General features: G+C 35.7%; 1 protein-coding gene across 2 annotated transcripts in view; it reads left to right on the top strand.

The window, feature by feature from the left end:
* TMEFF1 (transmembrane protein with EGF like and two follistatin like domains 1) overlaps positions 1–13,163 on the top strand; it is a 162,654-nt gene extending 149,491 nt beyond the window's left edge. For both annotated transcript variants that reach the window (XM_070749075.1, XM_070749074.1), the window contains exons 8-10: positions 3,508–3,631; positions 7,095–7,253; positions 11,770–13,163. In XM_070749075.1, the coding sequence (XP_070605176.1) occupies positions 3,508–3,631; positions 7,095–7,253; positions 11,770–11,854 (368 nt within the window). In that variant the 3' untranslated portion in view covers positions 11,855–13,163. The remainder of the gene's footprint in view (positions 1–3,507; positions 3,632–7,094; positions 7,254–11,769) is intronic.
* The last annotated feature ends 82 nt before the right edge of the window (positions 13,164–13,245 follow it).

Here is a 13,245-nt window from a genome sequence, read left to right as displayed (position 1 = left end):
CCTACATGTATTCCCTATATTAATGCTACACATAATCCTGCCGTTAAGGGTTGGAAAGGAAGCTTTCATACATTGTTCTGAGCAATGACTGACTCTGAATAAAATAGATTTCCTGTATTCTGCACTTGAGTTTTAAAGGTGACTTTTAAAACTGGAGGAAATGGGAAAAAGAAGTTATTTCTGCAGAAAAGCAATTTCTTCCTCCTGTCACTTTCTCTTCTCACACTTTTATTGTTTATTGGAAAAATTATTGTAGAAGAAAAGAGAAAAATAGGGAAGCTGTGAAATATTTCTGGGGCATAAAGTGGATTTTTAAGGGGATTTATAATAGCAGCTTATTTTTTCATTAATCAAATTGTTATTAACTCTTTGAAGATGCACCAGGAATATTAGACTATTTTTAATCTTTTGGTATATGCTCATAAATTCATCAGAATTGGAAAATTAATCTGACAGATAGCTTATCTGTGCTAGGTTTTTAAACTAAGGAGGCTCTCCTTAATGTATACAGAATAGAATTTTATCAATGTTGGCATTTTGTTTCTGGCTCTTTCTGGTTTGCCTGACAATTAAATTGTTTAGTTTGCTCCTCTGAATTGCTTTATTAAATGCATATTTATATTTACATTTCATAATGTTGTGCATACATGTGTATATTAATACGTTTAAGAAAATGCTTGCCTTTAAATTTTCTTTCCACTGGCCTACTCTTAAGCTGATGAAGTCTTTTTAAATATATATATTTTTTAAAAAAATGTATTCCTATGAATAATTTCATAATGACAGCAATAGGTGATAACTTGGAGGTGTAAAGAGACTGCATGAAGACTGACAATCTTGCATAAATTAATATTTATACCATCAACATACTTTCGGATGCATTCGCACATTCAAGAGCTAGGGATCAAGGAAAAGAGATTCCACACAGTCTGCTGCTTTCTGGGTGGCTTGGGTACAGATATGTTGCTATTAGTATAGTATATTTGGAAGAGGTTGGAAAAGTTTGATACGGAGAAATCAAGAACAGTGGTGAATGTGTTTTTAACTATATAATATGCTTCTTTATCTGTGAAATCAAGACATCTTAGAAATTAAAGGTTTCCTTGTACACAGCAACATCTACAAGATGTACATGTTGTGATATTAAAAAGTTAATATGGCTAAACAGCCACAATGCATGTCAAAAGCGGGCAGAGCGTCAAACATGTTATCATAATTATGTTCTGTGCACAACCTCTCGGAGCGAAACCACCAACCCAAAAGTCCACTATTTCATGGTAAAATCACAATCTTTATTGGCAAAAGCAGCACAATGTGAAAAGCAGATTGAATGGCAAGAAGAAGGGAGTAAATTTTCTCTCCGATTCGGCCCCATTGCATTCCTTAGTGATAACAGAGGCAATTTATCATTCAAGAGAATAAAACAGCTCACCAGAATCTAAGACAAACATCATCCAGCAAAGAAGGTATTTTAGTAAGGCAGGAATCATGTTTTGGAGCCTTTTTCAGGCACCCCTCCCACTTGAACACCTCTTCCATGAACAGCGTTGAAACTTCACACCCAATTGCCCAAAATCCTTTGCTTTTATACTGCCTGGAAGTGACATCACACCCCAAAGAGGTAAAGCTGTAAGCTTATTTCCTTTCACTATGCAAATCCTCTTGCCTTCTCAGAAATCTCCTATATCTAGCATCTAATAACAGATTGTCCACTCTAATGTCTTCCTCATCCTCCGACTGAGACCACTCCCTCATTATTATATCAGCACCCTCTAGGTCAATTTCCCCCTCACTCTCACTCTCTGCATCAGCTGGCAACCCCACTGGCCCAGGGTATCTAGAAGGGCCTGGCTCATCCTACTCAGAATCTGACATGATCTGAGGTGGATAAAGAGCGCTCACAACAGATTACAATCTTTTTTAAAAAACCTTGCTTGCAGATATCATGGCTTCTTCCTCTGCTTTGTCCTATTTAACATAGACCATCCTATAAAAAGAATAAATGGAAAGAATACACAATTCATTTTTTCTAAAATTTGCAAATCTTTACTTACAGGCTATTTTGCTTTTAAGTAAACATTTGCAAATTTTAGAAAAAGAAGCCATGATGTTGACCCAAAACAGGCTGTCCCTTCAGGCACAGAAACTTGAAACTTTATTTCAGAGCCTTTTTAATTGATTGATTATGGTATGTTTCATAAAGTCAGTGTTGTCTTTTCAACCACATAAATACATTTTCTCCAGGAGGCTCTCTTCCCAACTTGCTTCTTTAGATGTTCCAAATAATTCACCCATTGCCATCATATTTGAGTCTTTCCACTTTTCTGCTGGTCTTCTGCTTTAAAAGCAAGAGGGATGGGGCATCCTTATTTTCTTTGCTAATTTAATTTATCAGAATTATGAAGACTCCTTCCTCATACCCCCTCAAGCTTTCATAATGCTATCTCTATGAAAGATTGGCCCATATGAAGGGGAAAAAATCAAAACAACCCAAATCTATTTAAAGTCAATTAAAACAGGGAAAAATGGCACAAAAAGAGTACAATATCTTTGGAGCTTTCAAGTACTCTTTATCAAAGCAAAGTTTTAACAAAAGCAGGTTAAGGAGAAAAGAAAATCCCAAAAATCAGACTAAGTGTTTCCGACATGTTAAAGTCAGATGAAATTTGAAGGCAGGATATAATGACAGTGATGCAATTCTTGACTAAAGGATGATTGCGCCCACTGCAGTTTTATAAACAGAAAGATTTTCACATTGGTTTCATTCTGAATAAAAATGAACATTGCGGTAAACTTTCCTCTATCAAAAACTGTCCCATAACTGAAGTGATACACTTTTCCACAAGGCAATGAAATTTATTTTCTGTATAGCTAAATAGAACTGTTATTTTCAAATAATGAGATTTGTAACTATTTAGATCTATAAATCCTTTAAACATTATTACTTTTTGTAGTAAAGGTACAAAATGGATCAAGCCAATTTAACCCACATTTATGTTCAACATATTTTTATTTAAATCTGCATCTAAGTAAATTATTATTGTTTTTTTAATATGAATATCAGTTGTTTTTAACACTGGATTAACATTATTAGATTTTAGAACTAATATTATTATTTAAAATGTGCAAATATTCATCTGAGACTTTAAGACTAAAATTCAAACAAATGTACTTTCACAATACCTTAACTGTGTGTCCTTTAGGAATATTTAAATTTAAAAAAGAATATTCCCACCCACCCAAAAAATTAATTTGTTTAGTTGAAAATTTAAAAAAAGATTTTTTCTTCGTTTTGGTGATAAAAAAATAAATTTATTTTAAAAACCTTATGTTTAAATATTGCTAAAATAAGAGGTAATATGACAACTTTATTCCTGAGATATGGTATTGCTGCTGAGGAAATACAGCATTTTAGTTTTAAAATATTGAGTGATTGTCTTATAATGGTTTCAACTATATTTGTAAACCAATAAACTACTCTGCCTTATATTTTTGTTTCTTCCGTAGATGCAAGTGATCAAAGGGAAGACATCTATATTGGAAACCATATTCCTTGCTCGGATAGTTTTAATACCTACTGCATCCATGGGAAATGTGAATTCATTTATTCAACCCAGAAAGCTTCCTGCCGGTAAGTCAGTTACACTAATAAAAGCACCATCTGAAAACCTACATTTCCTGTATATTATTAAATATGGGCAATAGCCCTAGATAGTTTGAAAAGAGGTTCTACTCTCTCATATTTCGATGATTTTAGTTAAATCCAATGTTGTGTTTTTGTTATTTCAAATTTATAGTATTCTATTATTTTCTACCTCTTTTTACTCCTGCCTGCTGCTATGTAAACAGATTCCTTATAAAATAGTTTGAGCAATACTGTTTGTTGGGCCATTGACATACTGTACTTTATAGTCACCACAGCTTTCTCTTTCCCCCAAATTCAGGCACAAGGATGGTCAGCAACCTGATGTTTTCACTAAAATTGAGCGGCTTTTTGTTTTTTGAAATTACCAAGGCCTGACTGATGGCAGCTGTCAATTACTGGCAGGGAAAGTGACAGAAGATCTATTATCCTTCAGTGAAGTTATAGATGATATAGACATAGACAGGGTACAAGGATGAATCTCTTGAACTCTTAGTAGATACAAACCAAGGTAGACAAAAATGTTCTCTGGCAACAGCACTTCCTGTTAATCTTTTTAGTCCAGCCTGCTTAAAGCTACCAAAAGTTTATTAATTTTTGCCTGTCTTCTTTCAATCTGCTAAAGAAGGAGAGCAAATATTAAAAGATTTGGGTGCAAGGAATTATTATGGATGGTCTTCATCTTAGAATAGAATAGAATAGAACAGAATTTTATTGGCCACGTATGAGTGGATATACAAGAAATTTGTCTTGGTGCATATTTTGAACCTTGATTCAGTTTGCTGCAGTTCAAGTAGGGTTACTTGCATAAGTGTTCCCCACCACCACCCTGGTTCACATAGTTCTCCCCACTCCAATTAGGAGTACATATGCATTTCCGTATGCCTTTCCAATCTTCTCTTTGCCTGAGGAAACCTTAGTAGCATTGCAGTTGATACTTTCAAATGGCATAAAGAGATGATAAAAGGTGGTGCTGAAATGTGTCCGAAAGGATAAAGGTATCAGTTGAAGGCTTTGGCTCGTTTCTCAAGCATAAATAGACATGGATTGCAGTTTGTTTGGTTTGTGTTTTAAGAAAAGGAAGGGGGAAATCCTTGTCACTGTTGTATTCATGTTATCTGAAATGTCATTGTTCTTTTTATTGACTAACCTTAAATTAAAGTTGTAACTATGCCTGCAAAGGTTTTAAAAGCAATTGTGATTTAGTATTTGGATTAGCTTGTATTGAAAATGCTCAGATTAAATTATAGTCATGTTGATTTAACAATAATTCATTTCCCAGAAAACCAAGAACTGGAACAATATATACAGAGACCCATACACATTCATCTAGAACAGTGTTTCCCAACCTTGGCAACTTGAAGATATTTTGACTTCAACTCCCAGAATTCCTCAGCTAGCATGCGCTGGCTGGGGAATTCTGGGAGTTGAAGTCCAAATATCTTCAAGTTGCCAAGGTTGGGAAATACTGATCTAAAAGACAGTTTTAGGATGAAAAAAAACATTAAGGGAGAAGAAATAAATAAGTCTACCAGTTAGTCTAACGCAGGAGTATCAAACTTGCTGTGTCAGAGCAGTGTCACATGATGCCTTGGGACTTTCCCCCCCTTTGTTAATAATAATAATAATAATAACAACAACAACAATAATAACAATAATAACAATAATAATAACAATAACAACAACAATAATAACAATGATAATAATTATAATAATGACAATAATAATAATAACAATAATAATAATTTATTAGATTTGTTTGCCGCCCGTCTCAAGGGACTCGGAGCGGCTCACAACAGACAATACAAAATACAAATCCAATATTAAAACAATATTTAAAACCCTTATTTAAGAAACAATCATACAATCCAAACAAATCAAGCATAAAGCGAAACAACTGAGGGGTATGTCAATTTCCCCATGCCTGGCGATATAGGTGGGTTTTCAGGAGTTTACGAAAGGCAAGGAGGGTGGGGGCAGTCCTAATCTCTGGGGGGAGTTGATTCCAGAGGGTCGGGGCCGCCACAGAGAAGATTCTTCTCCTAGGTCCCGCCAGATGACATTGTTTTGTTGACGGAACCCAGAGAAGGCCAACTCTGTGGGACCTAATCGGTCACTGGGATTCGTGCGGCAGATGGTGGTCCTGAAGGACTGGGCGAGACCAGCACATGATGCATCCAGTCTGCGGTCCGCGAGTTTAATATCCCTAACATGTATACAAATACTATAGTGATAGATACACTCTAAAAATAGATGCTTCTAATCTTTTGCACTTTTATCAGTCTAGGACAGTGATGGTGAACCTTTTTCCCCTCAGGTGCCGCAAGACCGTGCATGTGCACTATTGAGCATGCGTGAGTGCCCACATCCATAATTCGATGCCTGGGGAGGGCAAAAATAGCTTTCCCCACCACCCAGGGACCCTCTGGAGGCTGTGAATGTTCTTTTTCCAACTTCTGGTGAGCCCAGTAGGCTCATGTGTTGCCCTCCCCAGGCTCCAAAGGCTTCCCTCCCCCATCCCATTGGAGGCTCTCTGGAAGCCAAAAATGCTTTCCCAGAACCTCTGTGCAAGCCAAAAATCAGCTGGTCAGCACACATATGCATGTGGGAGCAGAGCTAGGGCAACGGCTTGTGTGCCACCAGATATGGCTCCACATGCTACCTGTGGCACTTGTGCCAAAGGTTCACCATCATTGGTCTTCTTTGGACATTTTAAATTTTATAAATTTCTATACAACCTATATAGTATATTTCTACAAATCTTAGTGGAGCTTTGTTAATAAAAAGGCTCGTGGCTTTGAATTTTTTTCATTTGTATGCTGCAATCTACAAAATAATGTGAATGTTAAAATACTCCTTCAATCTTATGTTCTTTTATTTTTTAATTTGAGCTGGTAAAAATTTTATTAGGTACAATCTCAGGAAACATACTTGAAATATGTCATAATTTGCTGGAATATACAGCATGCTGAGTTTTCTGACAGTTTGCAAGAAGAAATTCAACAAATCATTTGAAAAGAGAAACAGCGATGGGTTATATATCCTCAACACAAATTTAGGCAGGAATGACCTCATGTACGACACATTATTTAACACAGCATATTTAGACAGTTGTAATATGGTTTGTAGGGAAAACATTATGGAACTAATTTAAAAAACAGACAAAAGGTTTGAAAAAAATATTAGCAATAATCTTCAGTGTTCAATGTAAAGTATTAATAAATTGCAGTCAACAATTGAGAAAAGAACCAGAAAGGGAGAAGATATTTCTACAAGTTTTCCATAATATTTTTGTTTATGCTTAATAGTTGTTTCTATTGTCTATTGTTATTATATCATGTAGAGCTTTTTTACTATTTTACTATTCTAACAATAATGTGTGTTTGTGTGTATACAGAGTATATATTAGTATATATATAATATTTCAAGGACTTTTACTCTTCTTTTTTAGGTGTGAATCTGGATACACAGGACAACATTGTGAAAAAACAGACTTTAGCATACTTTATGTTGTCCCCAGTAGACAAAAGTTCACTCACGTGCTTATTGCAGCAATAATTGGAGCTGTCCAGATTGCTATTATAGTTGCAATTGTTATGTGTATAACTCGGTAAGTTCAGAAGCACACTCTCTCAAGTGGTATCTTATATTGTTTTCTTAGTTTTTATTTTGTTAGGGGCATGATTTATACTTTCCCACCTATTTTCTTAATGGATTGAGATAATAAGTACTTTTGTTACTTGAAACGTGCTCTCTTTCACTCTCTTTCCATGGAAGTAGGTGTATATGTGTGAAACACTTATACACATTCTGAGTCCATATATAGTACACACATGTGTTCTATTATTATCAAGGTAAAATATTTAGGTAAGTATTCTTGATGTAAATGTCACAAGATGTCACAGTCCTATAATCAAACTTATACATACATAATATGTTTGAATTAAAGCTCGGTGCAGAAAGTCTTTCAAAATTATGTACTAAATGTAATGGGCAGAGGAAGAAAAGGGACAGAGAAATTTTTTCCAGCAATTTGTCAAAACTGGGACGTCCCCTTAGCAATGACAGTTGCATTGCTATTGAAAAAAGCCCAAAGAAGGAATTCTCTCCCTAAGTTTTCTTGGCATTTAATTGAAGCATAGGACGCAAATCATTGGAGATATAATTATATAATGACAGGTAAAGAAAAATGAGCATGTATCCTTGGCCTGCTTCTAATTAAATAAGTGCAAGAATGACATAGTCTGCTCTTGAGAATTTCTTATTTCAAATAATTTTGAAAACAAATGTTCTTTCATTGAAATGAATGAAAACTGAGGGAGTAAATTGAAAATTTCTCACTTTGGCACTAACTTGCATCTCCAGTAATATAGAGACCTGAATAAATCAATACTGTATTGGAATCAACCTATTTCCTATCTGTTCATCATCCTATTCGCCTGTCCCCCTTTCTATATCATTGATTTCAAACTCTGCTAAAATGTTTTACAAGGAGGAATGTTGGCTTCATTCATCTCAGATATTTCTAGGGGTGGAATAAGTACAGCAAAGAAATAGAAGGGAAATCAGGCTGTGGAATATGATATACATACCAGCCCTTCTTGTTCCTTTAATCCATGCGATGGCTTAAAATACCTCTACAGGATTGCTGCTTGCTCATCCACGCCCATGTCAAAGATAGATTCTCTGTGGCCCTATTTACACTCCCAGGATTAATTCCAATTCCTCATGGTGAAGCAACAATTTGAATCTCTCCTCTATCTGTGTGAGTCATACTATGTGCTTGGATCTCTATGTCTTTTAAAACAAGAAAATATTAAAGCGTACTGGGCTATCAAAAACATTTTCTCACATATGAAGTTATAGATGCCTTCTCTCCTGACTGTGTTGGGCACCTATAGAAACTTGAAGAAATAAATCCATAATAAATAAATGCGTCAGCTCAATTGCATGGTGTGCAGGAGTGAAGGAGAAGGCTTGTTTGCTGTCAAGCAAAGTAGTGACAATTTTAATAGGTTTAAAAACTGGTTTTTTGTACCGTTGAGTGCCAGTTTGATGCAGTGGTTAAAGCACAAGACTAGAAACCAGGAAATGGAGCTCTGGTCCTGCGTAAAGCACAAACCCAGATGGGTTACTTTGGGCCAGCCCTTCTCTCTCAGCCCTAGGAAACAAACAATGGCAAACTACTTTTGTAAAAAAACCTTTTCAAGAAACCTACAGAGACTTGTTCAAGCAGATAGTAAGAGTCTCAGACTGATCTGAAGGCACACCCACCCACCTGTTTTTATTTTAAAATTCTACATTTTATCTGATCTATAATGTTGCACTTATTGCTTCCTCATGTAGCTTGCATTGTTTTTCAAAAAAACTGGTCTCATACATCAGTCGACTTGCTGTATATATAACTTGCAATAACTGTGCTCAAAATAGTTTTCTGCTTTGTATCCCCAAAGCTTTATCCTACAGCATTAACAAAATATAATTCAAAGGTCAGCACTTGCTTGCTTGGCTGGATGACATATCATGGCCAACATAAGCAATAAATTACCCAATACAGACTGCCCCTAGTTGCTGAAATTAATCCAGAATTAGTGAGTATGAGAAGTCTCCTACAGCTAGAATGGGCTTCATATTATTTTAGAATTCTCTTAACTTCTCTTATTTGATAGCAGATAATGAATAGCCTGTGTTCTAGCAAAAACTCAGACTGGCCTTATAAGAAAGAAAGGAATTAAAATAATTTTGAAGTTGTTCAAATAGGCAAAATAAAAGTATCTTTCATTTTTCATTCTGCTGATACACTTAAACTCAGATCAAGCAGTTTTATAAGCTATTCAGCAATAAGGCTTTCCAGGAAAACAGTAAAAGGATCAGATTTGCAATATGCAGAAAATATATGTATTTGCCCATAACCTTAAATTTAGGGCATATTTATTCAGAAGTAAATCCCACCAAGTTTTTTGAGCTTAATCTCAAGTAAATGCATATAGGATTGCAGCCTTTGATAATAAGATTTAGGTCTTACTTTCTCATCCTGGCACTGTTTGAAACATTGTTCTAGCCAAACAAGGTTATCAAGAGAGAGGGAGAAAGAGGGTATCCAGCAAAGCTAGTGAGCCTTAACTATGGTTAATGATGCCAAGCATGATTCATAGTGGCTTCTTGATTAAATGACTCTTAATTTTCTTCCTGGAATGTCTGTTTTTCTCATTCTGCATACCAATTGACAACTCCCCCAGATAATTCCAAGCAAAAGGGAAAGAGAGCCTCACTAGTTTCTGACATTAAAGGATTCAAGAAACTGAGCTTTGACAAGTGTGCAATACAGAAATTCCAAATATTAGGAGCTGGTAACAGGTTCTACATTATCCCTGCATCGGCTACTCCGTTCAAATGTATTCTTTGTAGAGGTTTTACATTAATTGTACATACCAAAGAAATTTATTTATTTATTTATTAGATTTGTATGCCGCCCCTCTCCGAAGACTCGGGGCAGCTCACAGCAACAGAACAATACAAATCCAATAGTTAAAAACAATTTTAAACCCTTAATATAAAAAACAATCATATGTCTCATACAAACCATACGTAAAGCGGGAACGGCCCAGGGGAATCAATTTCCCCATGCCTGACGGCAGAGGTGGCTTTTAAGGAGTTTGCGAAAGGCAAGGAGGGTAGGGGCAATCCTAATCTCTGAGGGGAGTTGGTTCCAGAGGGTCGGGGCTGCCACAGAGAAGGCTCTTCCCCTGGGTCCCGCCAGATGACATTGTTTCGTCGACAGGATCCAGAGAAGGCCAACTCTGTGGGACCTAACAGGTCGCTGGGATTTGTGCGGCAGAAGGTGGTCTCGGAGATATTCTGGTCCGGTGCCATGAAGGGCTTTATAGGTCATAACCAACACTTTGAATTGTGACCGGAAACTGATTGGCAACCAATGCAAACTGCGGAGTGTTGGTGTGACATGGGCATACCTGGGGAAGCCCATGATTGCTCTGAAGTTTCCGAACACTCTTCAAAGATAGCCCCATGTAGATAATACTAATTATCTTCCCTCCACAATAATTAATGTTTAAAAATATTGTTGTCATCTATTAAAGGCCATAAGGGGTATGATAGTGACCTAAGTGGAAGAGATAGGGTGGCATTCTTAGCTGTAGTATTGGGTGTATTTGTTCATTCATTCAGTTATAATTAACACTGTACCTTCCTTTCTCTCTATTTGGATACTAAAGCATTCAAATTAGGGGGGTTCCTGATTGGAAGAAGAGTAAAATATCTTGGGGATATCTGGAGCTATAAAAAAGAGGTGGGGCTGGTGGGTGTATATGGAGGATGGTTACATTCTCCTTCTTAAATAGATACCAGAGAACATCTGTTCTTTTTTTAAAAATAATTTATTTGCTGGTGGAAGCGGCTGCAAACTTTTCCCCTGCGATGTTCCTGAGGCTCCCAATAGAACGACTTGTTGCAATGGCTTTTTTTTTTTTGCAGTGTCTGTTAGAAACAGTTTTTTACTCTTATGAATGGCCAAGGTATCTAAGCTACTCACTTGTTGATTAGAACAGCAGAGAAAGCTACTAAACACACACACACACACACACACACATGCAGACCTGTGTTAATGATTACCCTGTTGTGCAATGATTCAAAGTTAAGACTGCACTGATCGAGTAATTTTATGACTAAAATTTGTATTTAAGATCATTGGAGATAATTGATCTTTATAGTCAAGGTGGTCAACAGTGGGGTGCTTTGCATCAGGCAGGTGTATAAAACTATAACAGTGTCCCAGTGTCATATGATCGATATTTAGTTGTTTTGCAACCAGCTTCTAACAAGCCAAGTCAATGGAGGAGCCAGCATTATAAATGCAAGGGATGTTCATGTAATATCTTATTTAGCAACTCACTTGTTTAACAACTCACTTAATGACCCAATGAAAAGTGACATCATATATCTGTCAGAGTCACATGATATTTTCATCAGGGACTGCACCACTTAGCAACAGAAATTGCTGGTCCCAATTGTGTTACTAAGTCAGGACTATCTCTAATCGTTAAAAAAAACCCTTTTAAATTACTTGGTTTATTGACTCATTTTTCTCTCCTGCTTGCTTCTGATAACAGGAAATGTCCCCAAAACAACAGAGGACGGCGGCAGAAGCAAAATCTAGGCCACTTTACTTCAGATACTTCATCCAGAATGGTTTAGCAGTGTTTTTTATACCTACATTGACCATGTGATGTACAATTTTATTAACTTTTTTTAAAACAATGGAAATATTTATTTCAGAGGCCTTATTTTTGGACATTTTAATTATTATTATTATTATTATTTTTAGTGTAGCTCTGTCTTGTTTTATTCCAGGAAGCAGCTAACAGCTATGGACTGCTCTAGTAACTTCTCATTTCATGGTTTGAGGAAGATGTTAGTTTATTTCTTGTATGGTTATATTGATAAGACTTTGCTTTAATCATGGAATGTAAGAATTTTGAAAAGCGAGACATTTCACCGGTGGTTATTCAACAAATGAAAATGGAGCCCATCATGTTTCCTAGAAAAAAGGATAAAGATGTTTACAACATACTTTTCTTACAAGGAACTAGAAGACACTGTGTTTAAATACCGTAGATATTTAAATGTTTTTAAAACTTAGTAATTGATTTTTTTAGACACTGCCAATCGCATGAAATGTGGAAATGTGTTTTTGTGTGTAGTTGTAACATTTAGAATGGGCTGAATCCAGACTAAATTAGCTCTGCCTAGTGCTCATAAGAATCAATGAATGAGTTAATCTAAATTCCCATTGTTTTCAATGAAAACAAATTGTGCAATTGATTTAGAATGCAATCCTATACGTCTCTACTCAGAAATAAGTCCCATTCAGTTTAATGGAAATTATTCCCAGGTAAGTATGTAAAGGACTGCCTCTTTAGTCTGGATCCAATCCAAGATATATGGCCCAGGTTTCAGTGCCATCTTCTTCATAAATAGCTGACACTTTATTTTTAAATTGTAAAATAATTATTATAATATATGGTTCATTATTCAAAAAACTGCTCAGCTGAGTAGAGCACATTTGTCCTGGAGAGACAAATATATTGCTTTTTTTGTTAAGAATTATGTTAATAATCCACATACCTGATTGGGATATAGCTGTGTTAGCCACTGTTTAAACAATTTTCATATTTACTACAGTTTTCTAAAGAAGATACCTGTTTTCACATCAGCAAACACAATTGTATAGTCTTTGTGATTAAAATGCAAAAAACAAAAATAGTGTAAAAGATTTTGTGCTCTTGTCAAGAATAATTTCAAGAGCTAAGAATGTGTCTCCAAATAAAGTCTGCTGGTTGTATTTATTATATTAATAGGATGTTAGTAATTGTTTGGAAGATTCAGAGCTAAAATGTAACTAGGGTGTGTTCCAACTGTTTAACATGTAGTTTTAGGCTTTCCAATTCTGCATGGAGGAATAAATAATTTGTTCAATAAAAAGGCTTTGAATATTTCAACTGGAAAGGTATGCCAATGCAATGTTTTCTTTTCTTAGTTAATCTGTCCTGAATGTGTTTATTCATTATTGTAAGAACCTGTGTATT

Source organism: Erythrolamprus reginae, chromosome 3 (assembly GCF_031021105.1).
Source record: "Erythrolamprus reginae isolate rEryReg1 chromosome 3, rEryReg1.hap1, whole genome shotgun sequence".
NCBI classification, from domain to species: Eukaryota; Metazoa; Chordata; class Lepidosauria; order Squamata; family Dipsadidae; genus Erythrolamprus; species Erythrolamprus reginae.
Note: the sequence above shows the minus strand (reverse complement) of the source record. Positions and strands in the feature narration are given on the sequence as shown.